At 43.3% G+C, this 26,267-nt stretch overlaps 1 protein-coding gene and 1 long non-coding RNA gene across 3 annotated transcripts; both read left to right on the top strand.

Moving 5' to 3' along the window:
• Positions 1-1,057: 1,057 nt before the first annotated feature.
• Positions 1,058-26,267, top strand: PCBD2 (pterin-4 alpha-carbinolamine dehydratase 2; the record flags this gene model as incomplete). 2 transcript variants are annotated; one of them, XM_083871700.1, is made up of 4 exons in its annotated part: positions 1,058-1,141; positions 4,017-4,148; positions 22,609-22,689; positions 24,267-26,267. In XM_083871700.1, 4 exons carry the CDS (start codon positions 1,058-1,060, stop codon positions 24,360-24,362), a joined length of 393 nt encoding a protein of 130 aa, XP_083727826.1. In that variant the 3' UTR covers positions 24,363-26,267. The 2 variants fall into 2 exon arrangements, with proteins under 2 accessions (XP_083727826.1, XP_083727827.1); XM_083871701.1 differs by lacking the exon at positions 1,058-1,141 and adding an exon at positions 1,211-1,222.
• On the top strand, positions 4,195-7,561 carry LOC310915096. The gene is made up of 3 exons (XR_014591145.1): positions 4,195-5,343; positions 6,030-6,125; positions 6,456-7,561. It is a non-coding gene; the product is annotated as an uncharacterized lncRNA (long non-coding RNA).

Below are 26,267 nucleotides of genomic sequence, written 5' to 3' on the forward strand. Positions count from 1 at the left end.
GATTTCTCATGGTGGAGGCTTGCCAGAGTACCCTGATGGGGTGCTTCAGAGAGCAAATTAAACTAAGATATAACAAAGACAGTCTTAAGACGTACTGTTTGACACACAGCTCAAATCCCTGCAACATAATTCTTCACGCATTTCTCTGCTGCCTCTGTTTTTTCCTCCGGAAAGCAGAGGTTGTATATATCTGTGTCCAAAAGGGAAACCCTGCTGGTAAAACTTCGCTGTGACTGCAGATAAAGCTAGGATGGATGTTATTAATAAAGATTGTGAACGATAAATTGGAGCATTCTTGCCTCTCCTGGCTGGTTCGTTTGAGAGGCCCAGGGCTGGCTTGTTCCCGGGGCTCATGTCCACACCGCTGAAGAAACAGGGATGTGTTTGGAAACAGAACGGGGCTGTTTCAGTGCGGTCCCGGGGTGGAAATGACACCTGCCTGCGACAGAATCCACGGGCAGCTCCCTGGGCCGCTCTCCTCCCGGGCAGGTGTCACACATCATGGGGTCATCAAGGTCAGAAGAGACCTTAAGACCGTCCAGTCCAACCCTCCACCAGCACCGCACTGTGACCCCTAAACCCACATCACCCAGCGCCAGGTCCCGGCGCCTTTAAACCCCTCCAGGGATGGTGCCTCCAGCGCCTCCCTGGGCAGCCGGGGCAACCACCCCGACAGTGAAAAGGCTTTTCTAATATCGGATCTGAATCCTCCAGCTCAGCTTTGGGCCGGTTCTGGTCCTCTCACTGCAGGCACGGCAGAGAGATCGCTCTCCCCCCACCCCAACCTCCCTGCGGGGAGTTTCAGAGGTGCCTGCGCCTCCTCGTCCCTGCCCGCCCGGCGCTTTGCCGGTACCTGCCGCCTCCGCGGGCGGCTCTTGCGGGGGGACAGCAGCTCCCCTTCCTCCCCGGCTCCCTCTCCCCGCTGCCGGCGCTCCCTGTTCCGCGGCGGGGACAGCAGCTCCCCTTCCTCCCCGGCTCCCTCTCCCCCGCTGCCGGCGCTCCCCGTTCGGCCGCGGGCTGCGGCTCCTCCCGCGGGGCGGGCAGGGCCGGAGGGGCCATGCCGGGCGGCGGGGCCGCGCTGCGGCGGGCGCTGCTGGGAGCGCGGCGGGCGGCGGGCGGCGCCGGGAGCCCCGCGGGCATGGTGAGGGGCCGGGCCGGGGCGGGCAGGGAGCCCCGCGGGCATGGCGAGGGGCCGGGCCGGGCAGGGAGCCCCGCGGGCATGGTGAGGGGCCGGGCCGGGCCGGGCAGGGAGCCCCGCGGGCACGGTGAGGGGCCGGGCCGGGCAGGGAGCCCCGCGGGCACGGTGAGGGGCCGGGCCGGGCAGGGCGCGGGGCGGAGGGACCCCACACCGCTACAAGGCCCCACAGGGCCAGGCCGCGGGTTCAAATCAGTCCCCGGCCCTGTTCCCGCGGGACTGGGGGAATTGGGATAGCTCAGCCTGGAGCAGCCTCCGGGGAGACCTGGTTGCCACCGTTCAGTACTTGAACAGACAGGGGCAGCTGGAGAGGATTTTGTGGAAGGGCGTGGAGGGAGAAGGGTGAGGGGCAATGGCCTCACGCTGACAGAAGGTTAGATGGGATATGGGGAAGAAACTCTTCCCCGTAGGAGTGGAGAGGCCCTGGCAGTGGCTGCTCAGAGGAGCCGTGGCTGCCCCATCCCTTGGGAGTGCTGGTCCAGGCTGATGGGGCATGGAGTGAGCTGGAGCTTGGCAGTGGAACCTGCCCCATAGCAGGGGTGGAACAGGATGGGCTTTAAGATCCCTTCCAACTCAAATCATTCTGTAGCCTCCCTATGTCCCCCTCCCATTTCACCTCACGGCTGATTATTTTATTTTACACGAAGCTGATAATGAACAGCACGTGCAGGGTTCAACCCTCACCCCTCAGGCATGAGAATTCTAATTTCTTTTTTTTTGTACTTAATGGCTATTTTGCCTGAGCTAACTCGGAACAAACATTATCGATCGCTCTGGCAGCCCCAGCACCAAGAGCCCCTGTGCCCTGAGTGTGGGTCAGGTCAGCATTGGCCTCCCGTGCCCCTTCTGCTCCTCTGGGGCTCTGGCCGTGCCTGTGAGGAGCCGCTGAGGGCTCTGAGTGTGGAAACACAACTGGAATCCCCCACTTTATCTTCTTCCTTGCTGCTTTCTACTATATTTTTGAATGTCGTGATGTGTCAAGGGGCCGACTTGGGATGTGGCCTCCACAATGCAAAACCTGCTCAGTGTTCACCATCAGACTCCACATTCCTATTAAAAACTCTGTGATGGAGTTTCAAGTCACAGCATTGTCTCATCAGAGGGGTGTCAGCAGGGCACCGCAGTGTCCCCAGAGCTGGCCCAGGACATCTCTGTGCCAGCTGGAGGGGTGGACTTTGTGTTGTGTCCTGGTTGTAGTCCTGGACTTTGCTATCTCAAAAAAAACACCACCCACCCTCATTATTTTTTGTGCATTTGCAGGCTAATTTCATCTTGTGCCAGATAAAACAGTACATTTCATGACAACCTTTAGCTTTGGTGATTTTTGTATGTGCTTAAGAAAAGAAGAATGTAAGAAATTTATGCCTATGACTGCAGTTATAGCAGTGACAATCTGAAATTTGTGTTCTTGCAAGCCCAACGTTGTGTTTGAAGTGTAAACAGCCTAAATTAGTTCAGTTTGGCACCTGTAAAACCCATCTCTTGTTACAGCTCTGTATCCCCCTAAACACAAACAGCAGCAGTATTGCTGTTAGATTGATTCACTCCATTTGGGGCTTTTTATCCTGTGTTATTGCTGAAAATGGTGCTCCTTGGCCCTCGTGTATCTCAAGGCCTTGCTCAGGTCGCATTAATTGCGTTAATTCCGGCTCTGCTCAGGCTCACAGCCCCATCTGGTGGCCCCGGGGCTCCCGCTGGAGCCCCGCCTGGCAAAGGTGAAACTGCTGAGCTGCGGCAGGTCGTCCCTGCCCTCCCGTGTCTGAGCGAACCTCTGGGCCAGAACTGCCTTTCTGGAGGGTCTCACAAAGCTAGCCCAGCTGCTAAAATAAAGACTAAACCCATCCGAATGCAGCTGTGCTGGGGAGAAAGGTTCTTCCCACTAAGGCATTGCATTTGTCATGAGAGACTGAGACCCATCTCTCAGAATGTGTTGTCTGAGGAAGGGCTCGTGCTCTTAGTCCCTGCTTTTAGAAAAGGTATTAAACCTCTTCCAAAGGCCCCACAGAATGTTCCTCTGTGTCTGGCTCTGACCTTGTGTGTGGTTCAGCCCATGATTCAGATATTTAAGCAGAGTGTTAATCTGTCATGTCTGTGCTCCCAGAGGCATCAGGAGGATTCCTGTAAGGAAGATTCCTCACTTCAAGTAAGCCATACTTAAACACTGGTGCCTTGCAGAATCTAGTACTTCTAGCAGTGGTGTCAAACTTTTTTTTAATTGTGTCTGTATTGCCATTTTTTAATTTTAATTTAGTTACAAAGCTCTTTGTTCCTTGCAGAACTCCACAGCGTGTGCTGTCTTAAAAGTCTGTTCCCACTTTCTTAAAATACTAAAGTACAAAGTAGTTAGACTGCAATCTCCTGTTTTTCTTCTCTCTTTTGAAATAGGTATTTCCTGATATCTTTTAGCCTTACAATTGTACATTTAGCAAATAATGTAAATCATCCTTTACTTACCAGACAGAATGGAACATTTGAAAATTAAATGTGATGTTACAGCATCTGGATAATTCAGATGACCAGGGATACAGGTATGCTGATGTCCATCTTCATTCCTGAGAAAGAGTCTGTTGCTTTTCTCTAGTTTTGTACAAAAATCACTTGGCTGAACTTACCTGCCCAAACAGAAGTAGCAGGGTTTGGCTGGTTTGGATTAAAGCAGTCTGTGAAATTTAAGCAGTAAGAAACTGCACAGTGAATTTTCCACATCCTTACCTTTGCACAATACATAACCACAATTTCATTGTGTGGTTTTCTTACTGTTGTATAAAAGAGAACCTCAGCCTCACCTGTGCCATGCCTTTATTTTTTTTTCCCTCAATAGTCCTCCCAGTCTCACTGGTTGACGACAGAGGAAAGGAACCAAGTTTTACTGGATCTCAAAGCTTCAGGCTGGTCTGAGCTGGGAGAAAGAGATGCCATCTACAAGGAGTTCAATTTCAAAAATTTTAATCAGGTAATGATTGTTATATGCCACTTTTAATATAAAGGAAATGTAATTGCTTTCATTTCCATACGATCCTGATGGGAAAATATTTATATTCAGAAGTTTGGGAGTATCCTGGTGGGGCCAAATCCTCTTGGATTTGCCCTGATGAATTGCTCTCAGATTCTGATCTCATAAGGTGGAGTAAATTAATTTCATTTTGTAGTTGATAAGTAGATTTGTTCTAATATTACAGTTTCTTGATTATAATATTCAGGTCAGGGTCAAGGCTGGTATTGTGGAATCAGACAAAGCAGCATTTGATCCTGATATTTTTTTTTCATACTAGCACTCATAAATAAATGCTGGAAATACATAATTGTTGGGCGGTGGGGATCATTTTTGTCAGGGAAATACGTGAGAAAAATGGGTAAATATAAGAAAGAACAGAAACTTTTGGCAAGTAAGGTGTGGAAAATAGGAACGTTTCACCTTCTAAACAGGAAGACAGAGTTCTAGTATATCCTCAATCGAGTTGTAATAGCCTTTGGCACACAGAGTGCATAGAGTGCTGTTTTTTATTTACCTCACTGAGTTTTTGTTTGGAGACAGGATCCTGAGCCACATCTCACACTGGCAAGAACTTGTCTCAGACATCAGTTACAAACTTGCTTTAGAAATACTGAATTTGTGTTGAGATCCCTGTTCAGCTACATTCCCTGAAAATTCCCTTCTAAGGAATCATGACATTGCTCAGGAAAAGTCACGTTCCCAGAGCATGGATTTCCTTTCTGTTTTATTTCTGAGGAAGGGGTGAGCTCTTTCTGGGGAGGGAAGCAATTTCCAGGGGTTTGTTGGGTTGATGGGTCTTACCCAGCTGGTTCTTTCCCTCACTACAGAGGGACACGGCCAGCTCTAGTTTGGGGATGCTGTGGGTTTGTTGGTGTGTGTAGGGACCAGGAGCTGTGCTGTGAGCTGTTTATTTATATGGCTGTGCCTAAACCCAGAACAAGATGTTTTAGGAAACCACAGTGAGCTGGATAAACAACGATTTGTAACGCTGGGCCTTTTTTGCTGCTCCAGTAGTTGTTACAGTGAGGAAGCCCAGGCAATAGAGAGAAGGTGTGTGAGGTGAGCTGGGAGAAAGCAAAAGAAAAAACAAATGCAGAAAAATCCAGCTCATTAGCAGGACAGTGCTGGTCCAGGAGCATGTCCAGAGCCCTGAGTAAGTTTTTAACCTGAATGTTAATACAGAGCAAATAGAACCAAGTCAGTTCATCCAGAGGGCAGTGAAGAGGAGAAGCCCATGAGAGGGAGCTCACAGGAAGCCTTGGTGAGATGTGCAGGCAGCTGGGGGCTGGAGCAACCAGGAACGAGGTGGGATAGAAGTGACCCTTGGAAGAGTGGAGATTTTCTGACTTTTAATATTCATGAAATGGCACCTCTGCCTGGTTATGGTCAAAGTCTTTGCTGGTTCAGCACAACTAGAAATGAAGTTGCCCCCAAAGTTAATTAAAAAGCAGTTTGCCCATTGTAAATGAGTAACTCAGTTTGATCAGATGGATTTAGACAGTCCCTGTCTGCCAACAGATAGGTGAGGAGACAAATCAGTGTCCTGCACCAGCAGATATCTGGAAAATGCATTGCTTTGACAAAAATTTACAAAGTTGTATTTCTTTTTTATGGTGTAGATTTATCTTACAGCATGGATAGACATCCATATGTCTTCCTGATTTGAAGGTGGATGGAGCACATTCCAGTATAGGAAGTTGAGTATATTTAAAGTAGCTTCTTGGTAAATAATGAACTATATGTTTATAGTTCTAGTACCTGTAGTTGTGGGAAGAGTACTTTAAAAAATTGCCACTTGAATTGTTTGGGAAATATTGGAACAGTGTCTTTCATTCTTAGCTTCTTTCATGGATGTAAGGCAGAAATGAGAGCAGAGGCTGGGAGTTGGCTTCAAAATGGAATTTCTGCCCCCAGCTGGGAGAAAAAGCCATGCAGGTGGGTGCTCTGGGCAGCTCTGGTTGGATCAAGTGTAGATGTGAATATCTAACGGCAGAATTTGATTTTTATGGATTTACTGCAGTGTCCCCCTTGCAGTTGCAGAGGGCAGAAATCATTCCTGTTCTTGTAGTCCAGGAGCAGGCTCAACGTGCAGATCCCAAGGGCATTAGATCCTTAGCTGGTGTTAGAGCTAAGAAATTTGCCTTTCGATAAGTTGAAGCTCAAAATAAATTTAAATTATGCATGTATGCCTAATTTTATTAAATTATGCATGTATGCTTGTATTTATAATGACTGTTAGTAAATACTGTGTTTACTCCAACCTAGGAAATAAATTACAAAAGTGGAGCTATACCTGCCTTGTACTTTGGGAGAATTTAGTCCTGCAGTGAAAAAATAGATCTTGTAGGTACAACTACTTTCATTTAATGTAATAAATATTCTAGTTACAGGATTGAAAGTGTTCAGTAAAAGTCAAAGGACTGAGAAATGTCATTTCCTCAGTGATCTCCTTGCTGCTGTTTTACAGATGGCGTAAAATCAGGTGTGGAAAAAAGAATCACCCCCAAAAATACACACATACCAAAAAAAAAAAAAAAAGAAAAAAGAAAAAAAAAAAGAAAAAAAAAGTTGAGCTGACATGAAAGGTATTTCAAATTTATGTTTTGCAGATGATATTGGTATGATTAATGTATTCATTGCTTTTTTTTTATTGCTTCTTGCAGATAATGTTCATGATGCATGGAAAATTCTGTGGCTTCAAAATCTATGCCAGGTTTACAAAGTCTGTGTATGTCAACAGATGTTAAGAATATAAACACAACTTTTATTATAAAGTTGTGCAAATGTGTAGACATGAGCTTGGTTTATGTATATTATTTTCAGCATGAGAATGAAATGAAACTTCTGTGAAACAAGAAGAGTTATTTAGATTCCTGAAGCTTTCAGGCTGAGATTAGCTCAGTTAAAAGCGATCAGCAGTGAGCTGCCTTTGTAAGGCTGACAAGCTAATGACACTTCTGGCTCAGGGAATTAGTTTGTAACCCAGAATTTAAAAGCACTGATGGTGTTTGTTAGTCTGAAGATACATTTTCATGAAAATGGACTTTGGTGGTACAATTCTCTGAAATAAGCTGGAAAGCAGCCTGGGGTTTTGTTGCTGTGCATGCCCACCAAGCACCAGTCCTGGGGGACTGGACAGCACTGGCTGGATGTTCCCGTTATGTGAGGCAGGCTCCTGGTGGGTTGGTGTTCTGCATCTTGTATAAAATAAAATACACCAGTGGTGGGGGGAAAAATGCAATTCAGCTGTAGAGGAGAGTGCTGCCTCCAGAAGAGCTGTGCTGGTGGCACCAATGCCTCCATTCCTCCTTATGCCTTGCAATTGCCCTGAGCTCTTGCCACTGTGGAGTGGCAGATAAGCAGTGATGAGTTAAGACTGGAGTCTTTTACCTCCAGGACCCTCGACTTGCTCAGAGCCCCTGGGTTGAGTCACTTTTCCAAAGGAACATGTCCTTGGCAGGCACCTCAGGCTGTGAGTGAGGTTTTGGAGAGGAGGTGGGCTTGGAGCACTCCATGGCAAGTCCCAATCCCTGCTGTGCATCTGTGAGCCTCTACAAACCTCACAGCCACATCAGGGAGCTTCTCTGGGGCCTCTGTCCCAGGCTGCAGAGAAGAGTGGCTGGTGAGGCTTTCAGGCCATGGTGTAGCATCATGAAGGGATGCTTTCAATCCATTCACATCTTTGTGCTGCTGAAACAAATGGTTTTCTTCCATTTGGAGCAAGCTCTCTGCTTCCAGTCTGCTCAAACAAAATTGGGAATTGAAATAGAAGGTTAATTTATGCCTCCAGATCGTGCTGGTAACTTCTCCCAGCATTTCAGGTCAGTTCACCTTGGGAGCAGTGATCTGGAGGAGGGGACAGGCCTGATTTAAAGATTCATTTCCAGCCCAGTCCTGGGCTGCGAAAGGCTGTGAGTGCAGGATGCCAAGTGCTCAGTTTGGGTCCTGTATCCAGCTGCTCACTTTCCCTGAATTTGCAGGAACATCTTAGCTCTGAGACTTTCATGTCTCTTGTCAAACTTGGTTGGATTTGACCAGAGGGTTTAAGGGGCAACTGCCTGTGTGATTGCGTTTCCGTAGGTAATCACACCAAGGCAGCAAATGCAGTTAGGAAATTACAAAGGTGGGCAAGTTTGCTGATGGTCAGGTTCAGAATTTACAGCTGCTTTCTTTTATAGGGTAAGTTTTTAATTAAGTTTGTTAAAAAAAAAAAAAAAAAAAATCGTGTAGGAAGTCTCCATAAGACCTCTAACGTCATTTTCTAAAATGACAGGAAATCAAATGCTCTAAGAGTTTTAGAGCTATTTCAGATACATTTTTTTGTCTTTTGGGGCAAGAGGGTGGAGGTGGAAGATGAACCTGAGTAGAGGGGATGGTATGGAAATGCTGTGCACTAAGAGTAGAGGCACATGTGTCTCAGTGCAATTTGTGTCATGGGTTTTGAGAACATATTTAAAGATGTGCAAAAAGTCTAGGAGTATTAAATAAGTTATTATTCTCACTTTGCATTTCCTTTCCAGATTTGCTGTCTCTCTTGGTTGGAATCTGGGAGAAAAAAATCACACAGAGCATGTTATGGTTCATGCCTTTTTTTCTCCCTCCTGGTGATGCCAATTTTTTTTTTTTCCTTTGGCTGTAGGGAGAAATGCTCAGATTTGTCCCTTTAAATTGATGATCCTTGTATGATCCCAGTTACACATCCAAACGAATTTGGTAGGATATGCAGTGCATACTCTTGATTTCTTTCAATGGCAGTACTTGGTGCCAATGCCTTAAATATAATCTAGGTCTGTCCTTCCTTTTTCTACTCCTGACACATTGCTTTGTTTTTTACAATTTTTACAATTCATCAAAGATTGGAAAATTTGGTTTTATACATATAGGTAGTGTATTTTGTTGCCACTTTATGTGTTTAATCTTTTGGCTGTTTGTCTGAAATACGTCCATGCCTTTTATGTATTGAAAACATTGTATCTTTTAACTTACAGTCTGCAGAGTTAAAATGAACTTTATGGTAAATATTCAGTTGTGGATCACATCTCCAGCTTTTTATATGCCACAGCGGTCTTGTGGGTTTTTTTCTTCTCCATTGTCTGATAGTGAGGTCATTTTCAGTCCTCTTGAGATATTTTATTCCCAGCCAGATGCAGGCCATATATTAAAAGTAGCACCTGTGGCTAATATCACAGCAGCTTACCATAAATTTACATGGTAACTAGGATTATATCTGTCAAGACTGTTAAAAAATGTCTAGTTTTAATTTGATTTCCAGTATTGAAGGAGCTCTCCAACATTTTGCTTCATAACTATATTTTAAAAGTTAAAGTCACTCCATTGTTAAGTTTTATAGCACTCCCAGTGCCCATTAAGTTGATTTGTTAAATGGGGGTCAGAATAAAGCAAGTTGGCTACAGGAGGATCGGAAACCAACCCATTTGTGACAAATTTAGTCCTCGCGTGTGAATCTTCTCGGAGCCGGGGGAGTGATTGGATTCAGGTGCAGCCCATGTCAGTTGTGTTTAACCTCAAAGCCTGAGCAGCCTCAGCCCAACTGTCAGTTCTGCTAATCGAAAGTTGGACCCATTTTCATACATTTTGGGGGGAATTGCTATTTTTAATGTAGTATTGCTCTGCCAGCTCCTTCTGCTAGAGTTTTGCATTTGATTGCCTGTCGACTAAAAATAAATTATTTTTTTATCCAGCTAGGTAGGTGCTGGTTTTCATATAGGCTTTCTGAAACTGCTTCATTTTCCATTATCCTTTGAGTCCTCTCCCATATGCTGTGATTTGTGCACCTGCAAAGTTATGAAAGTATTTCTGTTGGTAGTTATGTTGTTCACTAACTTCCTAGCGTTTATGAATACAATAACCGATATATAATAAATCAGAATTATTTATGAGTGGCTTTACAGAGTTGGGAATATCTTTGTATTGAAAATAATGAATTTTGGGCATATTTGCCTGTTGACATTTTCTTTTATTAGAAACTGATAGTGAAGTTTCTGAGACTGGCAGAGGTTAACCTGCAGGCTGAAACACAGTCAATGAACTGCATCAAGTGTCTCAGAGTAAAGCACAGTAAAAATATATGATTCTTGGATGGTCACACCTTCCTTGAGTTTATTCTTGGGATTGACTGAGTAAATAAGAGTCTCGCCTCTGAGTCGGCAGGTCAGGGTACAGCTGTGGGACCTGGACATGATCCACCTGCCCACACCACTGCCACAGCCCGTGGGACAAAGGTACTGCAGGGTCTGGGGAAATGAAATCAGAGGTTGGCTCCGTTTGGAACCTTATGATTCTCCTTCCTTGGCCTTGGAGAAGGAGGAGATGACACTGGAGCTCTGGTCAGCGTGTCCTGTGTCCAGTGATGCTTCCAGTTAATTGCCAGTGTGTGGTGAGAAGTTATGCAAAGCCTGGAGGTTTGTAGTGGTGGAAATGTGTGATCTGGTTGTGTCTAAGAAGAAATTAAATCCTTGGAGCTGGGAGCTGGGAATTAAGGTATTTATTTCCTTCTCACAGCCATCATGGCCTGCTGTGTACAAACCCATAGAATCCTAGAATGGTTTGGATTGGAAGAGATCTCAAAGCTCATCACATTTTGATCCCCTGCTATGGGCAGAGACACCTTCCACTATCCCAGTTTTTTCCAAGCCCCAACCAGCCTGGCCTTGAACACTTCCAGGGATGGGGCAGCCACAGCTTCTCTGGGCAACCTGTTCCAGGGCCTCCCCACCCTCACAGGGAGGAATTTCATTCCAATATCCAGTCTAACCCTGCCCTTTGACAGTTTGAAGCCATTTCCCCTTGTTCTCTCACTTCCATGCCCTTGTAAGAAGTTCCTCCTCATCTCTCCTGTAGCTCCTTCAGGTGATGGTTCCTCTTTGTACTGTTGAATATCCTGTCTCCTCTTTCCTAGGGTTTTTGTGTGCAGATGCCACCACCCTTGTGTCTCACCTGCCTGTGACAAGTGCTGTTACAGTACCCATGTCACCATTATAATTTCATTGTGGCACTGCCAGTGGTGTCAGGCCACCAGGGTTATTTAAAATGTCAGAATATTAATCATATTTAAATAAAAATAATGTTCTTTCAGTTGAAGATTCACAAGTCATCATGTGTCCTTCATCTCCTTCATCCTGCAAAATGTCCCATCCTGGTTGTGGTAGCATCAGTTTTGTTTTGGTTTTTGTTGTTGTTGTTGTTGTTGGGGTTTTTTTCTTTCTTTTGGTGACTTAACTGTAATTCAGCATACTCATTTTATTGATGAGCTAAGTAATATTTCTCCCTAGAATAAACCATTATTTTATTGTTTATAATTATTGCGGTGTGGTGTTTCTAATTGCTGAGTTTCCCCCCTCAGTAGATCTGTTGTATCTCCTTTTATGCACTCCACTGCTTAAAATCTGCCCAGTTGACCTTTGGGCTGCTCTCCAGTTGACTCCAATACAAATGCTTTTTTTAACAGACGAATTTATTATCACTCAAGTAAAAATTATTACAGCATTTGTCTTATGCTTGTTGCATGCACCGATCTGAAAATGCAAAAGAAATTATTTGTCAAAATGCCTATTGGATCTCACAAACTGTCTTGTAGATTTGTAGCAAAAGAAAAGTTTCTCTTTTTTTTTCGGCTGCACAGATTGATTGTTTCAATTAAACAGGACAAATAATGTTCTATCAGCCATTTGGACAGTGCTCAAAGAGATAAATTGAAGCAAGTCAATCTAATTTTAGCTACAGTTTGGGCACTTTCCATGATAAAACACCTTTGGAAAATGAATGGAAAATTCAGTGGGTTTGAATTCAGTTGAATAGCTTCATTTGGGAAAATACAAGTATGACTGCCTCTTTTGAAGAAGATAGTCACTCAGATGAATGTTTTTATCTTTTCAGTTAAGGAAAATGGTTTCTTGAAACTCCTTTTTGCAATAAAATTTATTTTTATGGGGGCTCTGGAATGATGCTGGTTAAACGCAATCCTGGTTGTTTAACCTTTTGCATCCCCTTGCTTTTGGAGTGACGCCTGCCTACGATTTCAAACTGTAAATTGCCTTTAGCACCAGCAGCTCTCACTTTCTCATACTCCCACAAAGGAGCAACACGCTTTGGGATATTACTCTCTGCAGCTGTAATTAAAAATGGACTCCGGCTGGCAGAATAAACTAAAATAAAGCTACAACGCCCCTATTTCAAAATTAGCCATTACTCACCAAAAGCACATCAAACCCACTTAGCGGACATCCGTTAATCCCGCCGTGAGCCGGTTCAGGCTTTAATGCACACTGTTTTACACGTTAAGGGGTTTGAAGTCGCGGGCCGGCGCTGACCTTTCGCATCTGCTCCTCTCGCAGTAGGAATCTCCGCTCGCCGCTCCCCGTCAGGCCGGATTAGTGTGACGAAGTGCAGCTCTTCTGCTGGCTGCAATTTCGGGTTTTGATCAGAATTATTTCTTTCACAAACAATCACGTTTGGCTAAAACGTTACATCTGCTCTGAAAAGCCACTGGCAGGGCCGTCGTTTATCAGGGCAAGGCGGGTGGAGGTTTTTCAGCCCTCTTTTGTAAAGCTGCAAACCCTCTTCGTGTGGCTTTTTTTGGGGGAGAGCTTCCTTTCTTCCTCTTCCCCTTGCCCTTTATTCCTGTAGTTTTGTTTGGCTGAGATGAAGAGTCATTTTGGACAAACACGAAGCTGGTCGTGATGTCCTGGAGGGGTCTGGGGGGAACACAGTGATGAGTGGGAAGCCCTGTGCTGAGTCAGCACTGCACTGTTGGGTTTATTTATTGCTAAGGATGCTTTGAAGGAAAATGTTATTTATCCCTAGGATCAGAGGAAAAAGTCCTGATTACATGATCTACTGTGATTTTCCTTGGACTGGGGTGAGAATAACAACAGACAGTTAAATATATGTCTGGGTATGTCCAAGGTGTCTCTGGTTGAGGGAACATTTACTCTTTTTTAAAATGGTTGGGTGGTTGTAGTGAGCAAAAATACTGTGAACTGTACAAGCCCAGAATGTTGTGTTTATGCACAGGTCTTGTAATGCCCAATCTAACAGAAAACCCAGGAGCTGTACAAAGGGTTTCCCTTTGTGATGTGCTCATATGAATTTCTAAAAGAAATTTGGTGTTCACTGGAGGACTCAGAATTACTATTTGCCTCCCCTCCTGAGCCTGTCTCCGTTTCAAGATGACCAATATACAAGCAGTGTGGGTTGCCCAGAGAAACCTTTGTGTTCTGGTAAAAAAAACCCAACTAACAAAACCCCCATAGAACTTCTCAAAATATTGCTCATTGAACATACTCTATCACTTCCAGGCATGTGCTTGGAGCATAAGAAGGGGTCAGAAGACAGTGGTTAATGTTAAGTACAGTTGAGTACCTGAATTGTTGGCAGTTAGGTGAGCCTTGTCCTAATAACACAGCTTAGTGTAGCTGCTTTTATCCTTTTCTCTGTGACCTGCTCCAGCCATTCTTCCAAAGAGCAGAGACAGGAGATGGAGCTCAGGTCAAGGTGATCTGGAGATCCCAGATGTTACAGTGGGCACGGCAAACCAGGCAAGGGACCCAAGTGTGCAGAGATGGAAGGATGCCCCATCTTGTCTGGGAAAATTCTTGATCTGTCCTACTCTTTTTTCCCAAATGATTTGTTGTTTCTAGACTTGAAATGTCTTGTTTGCAAAACAAAATTTGAATTTTATGGTGCAATATAAATTAGGAGCCTCCCAGTGCTGGCCCAAGTCTCCTGAGTTCACTGCCCCTGTGTACTGTCTAAACTGTTTTACTATTAAAGGTGTCCAAACATTAAAACTTGTTCTGACAGTACAGTAGGACGCCTTCAGCATTCAGTTGAGTGAAATGATTCCCTGACTGGATCTGCAGTAAATGGTCCTTAGTTTGCTTTATTGCAAATCTGTACATCTTTTTAGCTTCTGGCTTGGCCAAGACTATGATGGGAAAACCTATCCAAATTCTTCACATCTCCATCATGTTTTCTCTGTTGCATGTTCAAATTGCTGAACTTGTCTTAAAAAAAACAAACTAAACCAAAAAAGCCGACAAGATAGTGGAATATGAAATGGTCATGAGACCAACATCTTCTCTTAATCCATCATAAAGCAAAACCTTTCTTACCACTCTTTGATGTGTTCTTAGGATCATAAATGGCAGAGATTTAGAGGATTATCAGAGGCAGGGTATGATTGCCCTTGGATGCTCAGCAGAGAAGATGTTGGATATTAAACTGATAGTATATGTAATCTTGGCCAGAAGACCAAGGAGAATTTTTTCTGAGCATCCCTGTGTTATCAACAGCATGGATGGCATGTGAACTTCACTTTCATGTCTACAGAATGAAATCATTCCTTCGCATATGAGTAAAAAAAAAAAAAAAAAATTGGGGAAAATTGCAGAATATTTTGTTCTGCTCCAGTCAAATCTGTTTCATCCAGAATGTGTCATGATGGGATAATGAACTTCTCTGTTCTTCTACACCATATCTGCACTCTGTAAAAGTCAGAGGGTTTGAGAAACTTTTAGAAGTGGAACAGTCACTTAAATTTATTCTGATTTGCTCTGGTTTATGATACCTTTGTGTCATGGGCTGGCACTGTGCTGTTGAGGATGATTCATTGCCCTTTGCCTTAGCAGAGGGCTCAGGTGCCTGAATTCAGAAGGTTTGAACTGAGGACTCCTTGCACCTTGTTACTACCTTATTTTTATTGTGGTTTGTGTGATGGCTTTATTACAGTACAGCCAGGGGTTTAATTTACTGGACCAAACATTAGTTTTAACAAGTCAAAATATCATTGTTCTTTCAGTTGTGCAGCCAAGAGAGTTTATTATTTTAAGTGCCTGATTACTTTAGCAGGTGCTCAGTTAATGGGGACTTCACTGTGTTATTTCATGTTTTTAGGTAGGGTGCAAAAAGCTCATTTTAAAATGTCATGTTTCTTGAAATAGCTATTTTATATGGTGTAAATGTCCTAAGGGCAACCTTTATATTCCATTTTTTAGCACAAAGCACACAAAAATGGCTTGGGAGGTGGAGAGCTGCATTGAGATTATGATGTGGCTGAAGAATTTCTTCCATATTCTAGTTCAGTCTTGAAACCTGGGATTATTTCCTTCTTTTTTCCCTGGAAAATGTAATTTAGAGATCTACAATTTTTAATAAATAAAATTATGTTTATTAGTCTATTTTTATAAATGCTGAGAGACCTGGGGGAAAAAAAGGAAAAATAAAAGCAGTTATTTTTAATGTTTTGATATGAAATGATACATTACAAATATGACATGACCTAGTTCCAGATGTGGTTGGGATTTGGGTATCTACTTATTTTGCAGAACTTCTTAGGGGCAACTATCATTATATTTCTCTACCTAGAAAAAAATGAGTGTATTTTGTAATATGGTTGTATTGGCATGGAAACTTCTATCACTTCCAGAAAGTTTTTATGCTGCCTTTAAGACATCTCCATGTTCCCTCACTTCTACTCCATCAGATCTATAAGTCTTTCTGGTGGAACAAATGATTAGTTTTGGTGTAAAGTCTGTTTATTGAATCACCAAGAATATTATCTATGTTCTGTTCATGAAAGCCAATAATGGAAAGTGCAATCACTTATCATATCCTCAGCGTGGAGGCTGCCGAAGATGTGATGAAAAATCAGGTAATATGTGTAACGTTTTGTGTTTTATTATTAACAGTAAGAGAAAGAAGGCCTAAATTCAGCAGTTGTTAAAATCCTGATATAAACAGGCTTAGAAAAGATCAGGTTGAAGTTTGTTGTGCAGGTTGCACACAAGGGTTTTTTACATAGTTAATGAGTTTAAGAGGAGGAGGAGAGCAAAGCAAAGAGCAGGATTTAAGTGCAGCAGCTAAGTGCTCTCCACCTTCCTCAAAGTACCTTTCCTTGCACTGATCCATGTCCATTGACCACAGCAAAATAATTGAATTTGCTTTTCAGACTGGTTGGATCTCAGATGGGGCAAACAAGACTTGCATCTGCTTTATGACTGTTTATGGTTTTAAGGTGAAAGAGGGTAGATTTAGATTGGATATAGAAATGTTTTTCCCTGTGAGGGTGGTGAGGCCCTGGCACAGACTGCCCAGAAAAGCTGTGGATGCCCCATCCTTGGAGTGTTCAAGGCCAGGTTGGATGGGGCTTGGAGCAACTTGGAATAGTGGAAGATGTTCCTGCCTTTGGCAGGGGATTACAAATTGATGGTGTTTAAAGTTCCTTCCAGCCCAAACCATTCTGTCCTTTGATTCTGTGATGTCACAGCTTAGGTCACGGCTGGGCTGGAAAGATGAAGCTTTGAACTCCAGTCCCTTTGGAGAGCTGCATCTCAAACACTGTCAGAACTGTGTTGTGTCTTGTGCTGGGTCTGGAGGGTGCTGAGTGAGTGCAAACTTCCCTCTGCCACAAGTGGCATGGGCTTTCCCTGGGACAGCATTCCTGAAATTTCCTTCTGTCATCTCCTGCAGCTCTTGACACTGTGCTGGTACCTGTGTGAGAAACGTCCCCATCGAGGCAAGGCTGTGCCTCCCAGCTCTGCCTCCATTTATTCTCCACGTTCTTCAAATTGGTAAATCATATGACAATAAACAGAAATACTCTCAGTGAGGAGAGAAGGGGAAACTGTTGTTTATCTGGTCAGGTGGTTTAGATTAGCAGTGATGCTGGTCTGTATTATGTTACTTTAAATCATAGTGTCCCAACAGGACATAAATTATGAAGATTGTTACAGTATGTTTCATCCAATGTAAGATCAACAAATTGGAATAATTTTTTTAATAGGAAAATCAGTGCTTTGGCAAGGTTATTGTTGAAGAATTTAATTTAACTTGAGCTTTGCTTGCATTATTTCTTAATATATAAAAACTATTTGCATAATGTACGAAGTATAAACATTTTTAGAATCAAAGGCAAGAATGCCTTTTCCAAGATTACACAGAGTGGCAAACTACTTAGAATAGATCAGTGTTTGTGCTTTTGCTGTCAAAAAAGTTTGATATAGAGCTGGCAAGCTGGTTTCTTCACTGACATAATTGTAAACAAGTGTTGGGAGACAGAAACAGCGTTCTTTGGAGAACATGGTGTAAAGGTTTGCACGTTCTCTGCTGCACATCTGACACAGCACTGTTTACAGCTGCAATAGGAATATAAATAGGTAACTTTTTTAGAGTGTAAAGCAGCATTGCACTTTTGTGTAAAGGATATATGCAGCTAAATATAGGGGATGCGAGTGGTCAGCTCTGGATTTTCAAATAATATTGTAAACGCAGAAAAGCATTGACAATTCAGTTGGAAATTGGAGCTGTGGGGATTTTTACAGTTTCAGATATTGCTATGAAAACAGAAATGGCATCTCAGTCCATGCCAGAGTGTCTTTCACCTCATGAGTATCCTTCAGAGTTAAGAGCACTGCTTTCTCCAGTCACAAGTGATGCTGTGGAATGAGAGAGTTGCCTCTGTTCACAATATTTTGCTGCTCAGGCTATTAAAGAGGAGAAAACCAAATTTCTACCAGTGGTTCCTCAGGTATTGTTCACCTTCAGACCCTGCTGGCTACCCATGCCAGGATAGGGTGGAATGGAGAGAGTAAGCAGTTGTAGGCACAATGCCTGATTTGCCTTGTCCATGCCTTGAAGCCTCATCAGGGAGATGTAGGACATGAGTAACCTGAGTTTAGCTCTGTTTTGGTGCATGATCATTTGCATTCTTAATTACTGTCCCACTGTTCATGGATGTTAAAAAGGGAGGCAGCAATGAGAAGATGTTCACCTAATTTATATTGTGTATGAATCCAGACACAGAACCGTGTGGATCCAGTGTCCCTGAGGATGGTTCAGGCAGATTGATGATGCCAACAGGGAAGAATCCCAATATGGGCACGTGGTTTTGGGAATGAATACACGTCCTTCTGTGCTGCCATCACCTTCCTACATACTAGTGAGATTCCTCTTTATTTTGTGTTTTAACTATGTTGTCATTTTCAGATAAAGAGTGTAGCTTTGTGACATGATTTATGCATATTTATACAATAAAAGTATTTAGTAATGGAGTAAATAGAATCAAAATAAAACAAATCAAATATTTTCCTGGGAGTGCAAGAGAAAATGTTGTGAGAGCCTTCATGACTAGCAGCTAATCTTTACAATATCTTGACTTTAAAGAGCTTTTTCCTTTTATCTGCTGGCTTGTAGCTCACTGTTAGGTAGTAATGTCAGCTGGATATGTGAAAGCTTTTGGAGTATGGGAGTGAACCTTAATGGTTGATTTTATTGTTTCGAGTGTCAAACTGCTAAGGAGAATACATGCTGTACCCTGGGTACTTTCTGCTCAGGTGAGTGGAGAGAGCAAATGTGTGAGGTGTAGTCATCTCCTGTGTGGCAGTGTCACTGTAACCTGAGTAATTTATTAATTTCCCACTGATAAATGGTACAGATGCAGCCTGGGTGGTGGGGGAAGGGAAGACAGGTAGCCCTAGCACTGCAAAAGGTCAGGGTTAATGCTACCTCCAGCGTTATAATGACAGATGGGAGGCAGAAACCTTAATGTACTTGTGATCAGCACGTGCTTTCCTTGGCTGGGCATCCAGAGGATTTAAGAAGCCCGAGTGCACACTTCATTTTAAAACAAACAAACAAATAAAAAGTGTGCGTGGTTATACTGTTGAGCCTTTCAGCTGTTTCGCTTAAACACCTCCACTTGGAGTCAAGTGCTGTCAGCTGCTTTCTCCTGGAGATGCACGGGGTGATCCATCACGGGGGACTTGCGGTGGGTGATGGATGAGCGCAACACAACGACCTGCGAGCCTTTGATGTATAACTCATCAAGATAATGTTGGCAAGCATTGTACAAAAGCAGCGTGTTTAAAAAGTATTAAGATGAATGGATTCCTTGCTTAAGAAGTGTGAAAGGAAGAAAAATAGCAGATTAGCTCCGGGATCCCGCGGTTCTCCCAGGGCTGCGCGGCGCTGTGTGTGGAGCAGAGGGGTGGATGGAATTTCATCTTTCCTCCCACGTCTGACAGCAAAGTGTCTGGCCCTGGTTTTCCCATTCTCAGGCAACAAAAGTAACATTAAGTCTTATTTTGTGATAGTGGATTATATCGGTTTCAAGAGCAGCTTGACCAGTCACAAAACATTATGAGATAGCTGAATTCTTTTAAAGTTTACCTTGGGGTTTTTTTTTTCACTTTTTAAGGTTAGCTTGTTTTTCTAATGTTTTTCTAATTTTATCTCATGGAGACATGTTAGGGCTGCTAGTATTTAAGAAACATTTTAGATGTGATATTATGACTGAAACACCGTTTCAGTTTTCAGTTCCTTCTTTCATGATCTTGAAAGACATGAAGGGATGAGATATACCAGCGCACTCAAGGCATCTTGTCCATGCAGGCTTGCTTCACTTCTTGCTTGTATTGCTCTTCATGGTTAATTGCAGGGACTCTGCACTCCGCAACCCCTTGGGTGGTGTGATCTACTTATGTGGAGTTCCCTCAATGTCTGGATACTATTTTAGCCCAAATGTCCTAAAAGGGTTAGGTTAAAAATGTGTCTAATATGCCTATTACTAAAAAACCAGAATACTTCATAATACTTACTTCATATAAGTCTCTTTCAATACTTTTTTATGGCTTCTAGAAAATGCACAAAACCTTTCTTTCTCCTGTTTTTTTATTTTTGAGGTAAAAATCAGAAAAAGTTCTCATCTGGGGCCAAGGGACTGCAGATCCCTGTTATTAACAGAGTGAAAGTCGAGACTGTGTTGGGTCTCACTGTCGTGAGTGAAGTGGTTGTCCCATTTTCATCAAGAAACGTGTGATGGTCTGATAAACTCTGCCCATCACTGCAGTCTTGACAATGATCTTGCACTGCAGACTGCATAATAATTTTCATTATTTTTAATTAAAGTTGAAGAAGTGCAGACTCCTGCTCAAATTAAGGTTGGTTGTGTTGCCGGAATGCGGTAATTACTTTAATTGATCACAAGATAGTTTCCTTGATCACCAATTAGACCAAATTACCGATCAAGTTTCAAGACGTGAAGAAATGTCCAAACTGATTTTGTGTAATAGTGTTTTCATATCTAATCAAACCTAAAGATCTTTTCCTTCCAGAGCTAGTTGTATTTTCCCAAAGAAAGGTTAAGGCTCTACAAATATAAAGGTGATTAATAAACAATAGCGTTCCAATTCATTTAATTAGCAAAGGAAGTATTTAAGACCTTAATGGAGATTGTGTTGGTGAAATTGCTCAGCAGAACCATAGCTCATTTTTTTAGTGAGAGATACATTCAGTGTGTAATTAAAGTAAACTAAAATGCAAGGGGTAAGTTGCTGTGGGTAATGTGCAATGAGGGAGAACGTCTCCAAGCAGAGCAGGGCATGCACGAAGGCGGGCATGCTTTGTCCTTCACTGTGACACTGGATTGCCCTGGTTGGGACAGTTGCAGGCAAGCTGGAGCAACAAGCAGCAGGATGTGTCCTGTGAAGAGTCCTCTGTGCTGGAATTTATCCCTTTCATGAGTTGGAGAGCCTCAAGTTGAGCGGTCTTAGGTAGGAGGAAGAGTTTTGTGACTGATGTCTGTTTTATCCAGCTGGAGACTGCGGGGAAGGGGCACTGGGATGTCATGTTGGTGCACTGACTGGGGGGGATTTGGTGGTCTACTGTTGGGGAGGATTTGTCTGAAGTGCAGAGGAAGGTATACAGAGCAAATTAATTTTTTAGAGTAATTTGCCTGTGTAATTCCCTCTGTGTGCTTTCGTTGGAGCAATGATTATTGTCTCACCATCAGTGACTGTTTGCAGTGTGACCTGGGTCTGTACATGGGTGGGTGAGTTCCTGCGGTGAACAGACACCAATAGGGCATGCACAAATCTGCTGGGGGAGGGTTATAAATTTATTTGTATTTTTTCCCTTGCTATTTGTTTTTGTACAGGCAGTTTGGTTGCAGATACATCACTGTTTTAAACTTTTGAGGATATATCTGTGTATAAATTTCTGTGTTGGGAATAGCATTCTTATTAAGATCACGTACACTCTAAAAGCATTTAAATCAACACTATTAATGGAGAAGTTTTTCTAAATCATTGCTAACATCTGATGCACAATTCGCAGCTTTCTACTTCAAAGCATGCTGCTGAAACATGGGCAAATTTTTAAAAGTAATTGTTCACTCAAAGTAAAACTAAACCGAGCGAGAGCTTCAAGGGAAGTTAGATTCTTCTGAATTTTGGAAAGCTCTTAGGTCAAAGAAAAAAAGCTTTTTAATTGCTGACAGTTTGGTGATTTCCAAATGACAAACCTCATTGGAATGATTTTCTCTGATTATAACGTTTGCATTCATTTGACTGGCAAAGCGACCAACAAAGTCATTCTTCATCCAGGCACCAATTCTTTTTTTTCCTTAAAGGTTTTTGCAATTTGTGAGAGGGAAAAAGACTTGAAACTATTATCAACCATTATATGTTATTCATTGACCACATGTTTGTTTGAAATGGCCATCACTTGGTGGAATGTGGGTTATATGCATTCTCTTCCATAAATTAGCACTAAAAACCTACCTAAATCAGGTATGGTTTTGTGTAGCTTGTATTATAATCTGAACCAGACTGTAATGTGGATATTCCTCCAGGTTTGCATATTAATTCAGGTCCTGAACCCAATGGATGGAGCTTGGTATGAACAAAGGCTGCTGCCTGTGTCCTGCCCACGCTCCCAGGCCCGTCGGGCCCCGCCGTGTAATCACAGTCTTGATTTGCATGGACGTTCTAATTTTCTTTATAATGCAGTGATTTGCTCCTAAGTATTTTGGCAAGGGCCTGCTATTATTTTCCTTTTGAGCCTATGATAAAACCTGCGTCCTGGGGGAGCATGTAGGGACAGAGGATTGGAAAACCTATTTTAACTCATTTAAAGGGAAAATATGTCTCATAAAGCAGAGGGGCAGGCCCACCTGCTGCCTTTTTCTTCTCAGTTAAATAAATAGCAAAATGGTTAAATGGAGGGATGTGTTTCTGGAAGCAGGGTTGGTGGTACTGTGACATGGTGCTTAATTAGAAATGGCACATTTCTGAGATGCAGCAGGGGATGGGAGACTTGGGATGGATATTTAAGATCCTTGGTGATGCCAGAGGTAAAAACATTGCTGTCATGCAATAGCTCTGAGTCCTGGGCTAAGTCACATAGAGCAGGGTGTTTTACCAGGATCTGCAGGGGATCATTTCAGCCATACTGGGAAATGCACCAGTGGCATGAGAAGTTCAAATGCCTCTTTAGCACACACAAACCCAAGGTGCAGCCATCTGGGGCATCTTGAAATCTTGAGATTTTGGAGTGAATCTTGCCAATCCACTGCCAATCCTGACAGGTGGACTATTTTCCTCTTTGTTCTCTCTTTCCCTAGGCTTTTGGATTTATGACACGTGTTGCTCTACAAGCAGAGAAGATGAATCACCACCCAGAATGGTTTAATGTCTACAGCAAGGTAATGTGTGCACCAGCCCTAGTTAATCACACAGCAGTGGGGTTAGGGATACCAAACCACCAGCCCATTCTCTCTGCCTTTATTTGCAGCTTGTCTACAAGGTAAGGGGATGGGTAGTGTCTCTATAAAGAGATGCTGAGATCTGGAGTGGTGAGGAATCAAGAATGAAGCTCTTGGCACCTACTTCCAGCTGTATGATTGGGGCCTGTGCCTTCACTTCTCTGGCTGAGATCTAAAAATAAAACAGAAGCCTTTAAACTCTTATTTAGCCAACCTGAATAAATTACTGTTTTAAAACTACTCACCAGCTCTCATTCCTGTCTGTGCAGCAAGTCAGGAACTCAGCGGTGTAGGGTAGCAGACTGTTGGTACCTAAATGGGAGCCTGGCAGTCTCAATTTAGATTTGATTTGTTAAAAATTGTAGGCTCCTATGTCTCAACATAGCAGCTTATAAAATTTGTTTATAATATTACCTAACTGATGGTGGTCTCATATTTACAAGGGTTACAAGGATTACTGCAACCCTCGAATGAAAGGTGCTGTGTGAAGGGAGAAATTATTGCTCTCCCTTCAGTTTTATTTTCTAATACTTCTCATTGCATTGTATCACATTGTTTGTGGTAGCATTTAGTGAATATATGGCAATCCCACTAAAAATACACCAAAAGGAAGGACATGTGGACAAGCAGCCTGTAGCTCAGACCACCACCCTCAGCGCAGGACATCCCAGCTCTCCCTGCAGCTGAAGCTCCCAGCAGAGACTCTTCCTCATCAGCCCTTCATGTCACCCTGTTCAAGGGACATTAAATGATCACTGGAAAAAAACCTGAACACCAGCTCCTCCTGATTTTCTTGAATTTCTAGGATATTCAGAATTTGTCTTTTTTTTTTTTTTTTTTTTTTCTTTTTCTTTTTTTTTTTTCTTTTTCTTTTTCTTTTTCTTTTTTTTTTTTTTTTTTTTTTCTTTTGAGTGATCCCAAAATCTCAGTCAAAGGCAAGACAAAATAATGCCCAACTTGTCAACTGGCTCAGTCTAAACAGACCTGTGGTGCAGCTGTGTCACCAAGACCTTTTTTTTTTCTTTTTTTTTTCTTTTTTTTTTTTTTTTGTTTTTTTTTTTTTGTTTTTTTTTTGTTTTTTTTCATTAATCTGCAGCAAGCTTAAAGAATTTTTTCACCTTTGGGATGCTGATTCTTAACCAAATGTGAGCCCCTGACCCAGCTCTTGGCAGCTTGGTCACTAGCCTGGGTTCTCCATGAAACTGATCCATGGAATTTAAATGTAAAGAGTGAATGATTTAATCAGACACCTCTACTTGGATGAAGCCCAAGAATGCAAAGCCTGTGTTATTCTGCAAAGGGGCTCATCTGGTGAGATTCCAAGCTCTGTAAAGCCTCCTCACCTACAGCATCTTCTGGTTTACATGAGCAGGGAAGGTCCAGCTTGGTGCTTGCCAGGAGCACAGAGTAAAACCAGCTCACTATGGAGAGACAGGGCATTTCCAAAGAACTGCTGTTCAGCCTAGGTGTCAGAGATCAAAATGCCTTTGTAACCTCTTTCCTTTCCTTTGTGACAGGTTCAGATCACTCTGATTTCCCACGACTGCGGTGGGCTGACCAAGAGGGATGTGAAACTGGCTCAGTTTATTGACAAAGCTGCTGCCTCAGTTTAATCAGGATGTAAATAGCTTTAATACAGTGTCCACCTATATTTTGTGTTTAAATAGGACCTCTCTTTCCTTGTAATCCTGATTTCCAAAACCTGTAGAGGGAAGATATTTTGTAAAAGGAGTGGCTGAGCTTTTCTGACCTTCAATACCTTAGTCTTGAGACCCCTTTGGATGTGTGTGCTTGTCCTTTCCCATTGCTGGCTCTGCAGGAGGATGTAGAAGATAAACCAGCAATAAATAAGTTTTGAACAATCATTTTTTAGAATAGGATAAAACCAGGAGCCCAATAAAACCATGTGTGTTGATGTTCCCCAAGCCCACAGGGACTGGTGGCAGCTGCCATATGAGCTGCCCCCATGCCTGGCCACTTCCCTGCTATAGATTTGTACAGCTCTGTGCTTCAAACAGTGTAAGAGCAGCCTGGGCAGGTCAGTCCCCTCTGGCTTGGTACCATCATCTCTGCCAGTGACCAGTGACAAGTGCAGGGACACTGGAGAGAGCAGTGCAGGCTGCTGGGGATGTGTCCTTGGAGTTGCAGCTCAACTGGCAGGAACAGCTGTATCCAGAGTTGCTACTCAAGAGCCTTTCCCTGTCTGAGAGTATAGAATCACATAACCACAGACTGGTTTGGGTTGGAAGGAGCCTTAAAGCTCATCTCATTTCAGCCCCCTGCTGTGGGCAGGGTCACCTTCCACTAGACCAGTGTGCTCCAGGCCCCATCCAGGCTGGCTTGGACACTCCCAGGTACAGAACTGGATCTTGGAGTTGCTGAAAACTTTAGTACAAATCCAATAAAGTCCCGGTGAGCTCCCAGCTCCCACGCCTTTAAATGAAGCACGTGTTTAAGTGCTTGGCCAGGTCGGTGCTCAGCACCCTGCAGGATTGAGCCACTGTTGGTGTTGTAAAGCTCCAGTACCTGCTGGATCAGGCTGGGGGTGGCTTGGCCAAGTGCCCGGAGCCCTGGCCGGGGCTGCCGGGGGTGAAGAAAGTGGCATTAGCAGGATTCTTGCTAAGCTGGGCTTGACTGAAGCTATGCTCACCCACTTTTTTTTTTTTTTTCATAGCTAGAATTACTCGTTGCAAACGTTGTTGCAGGAGTTGTAGATCCCACTGACAGTGTTTAAAATAATTCCTTCCGTGGTTTGAATGTCTTCGTTTTTATCCTATGATCCTCTCCGAGACAGATTTCCTGTGCCGGCAGGGAGATTTCACCCTGCTTAAAGCTTGCAGGAGGGCCTCTCCTCCTGCAGTCCCCCTGCGGAGTGTCCCCAGCGTGCTCTGTCATGCCCTGCGAGCGGCTCCGGGTGCGGCGCTCCGGGAGATTGACACCTCCGAAATGCCGGAGTGCATTGCTCAGATGACACCGGCGGCGCTGCCACCAGCTACCGAGAAATGAGATGCACGACTGCCAAAATCTATATCGGGGGTATGTGCGAGGTGTGTGGTCTCTCTCTCGGATATTTTGGGATGCGAAATGCCATGAGCTGCCACCCAAGTGACTGTGTCGATGAAATGAGAAAGATATTTTTTGTAAATCCTTAGCAAACACACCATCACGTGCTAATTGGTCACACACAGGAAGCAAGATTATTGTCAGTAACCCTGCTTGGGATATCAGGTTAATACCTAAAAAGACCCAGATTCAGACTACGTGCTCTGCTGTTCTTTTCTCACAAGTGCCTTTCCCCAGTGAAGTGGAGGATTTCCCTGATATGGTTTGGAAATGGTCACTGTTGTGGAGAGCTAATAAAACTAAACCAGGCTGTGATGTCTCCTCTTACTGGTGGGGAAGTGAAATGAGCTTCACCCAAAGTTTTGACAACATCTCTAATGAACTGTGAAAAGTCTGTTATTCAGAACTGATATATAATGTGTGGGCTTGCTTTGAATAAAACCAATAAAATCAAA

This window comes from Zosterops lateralis (genome assembly GCF_965231275.1).
Source record: "Zosterops lateralis genome assembly, chromosome: 14".
NCBI classification, from domain to species: domain Eukaryota; kingdom Metazoa; phylum Chordata; class Aves; order Passeriformes; family Zosteropidae; genus Zosterops; species Zosterops lateralis.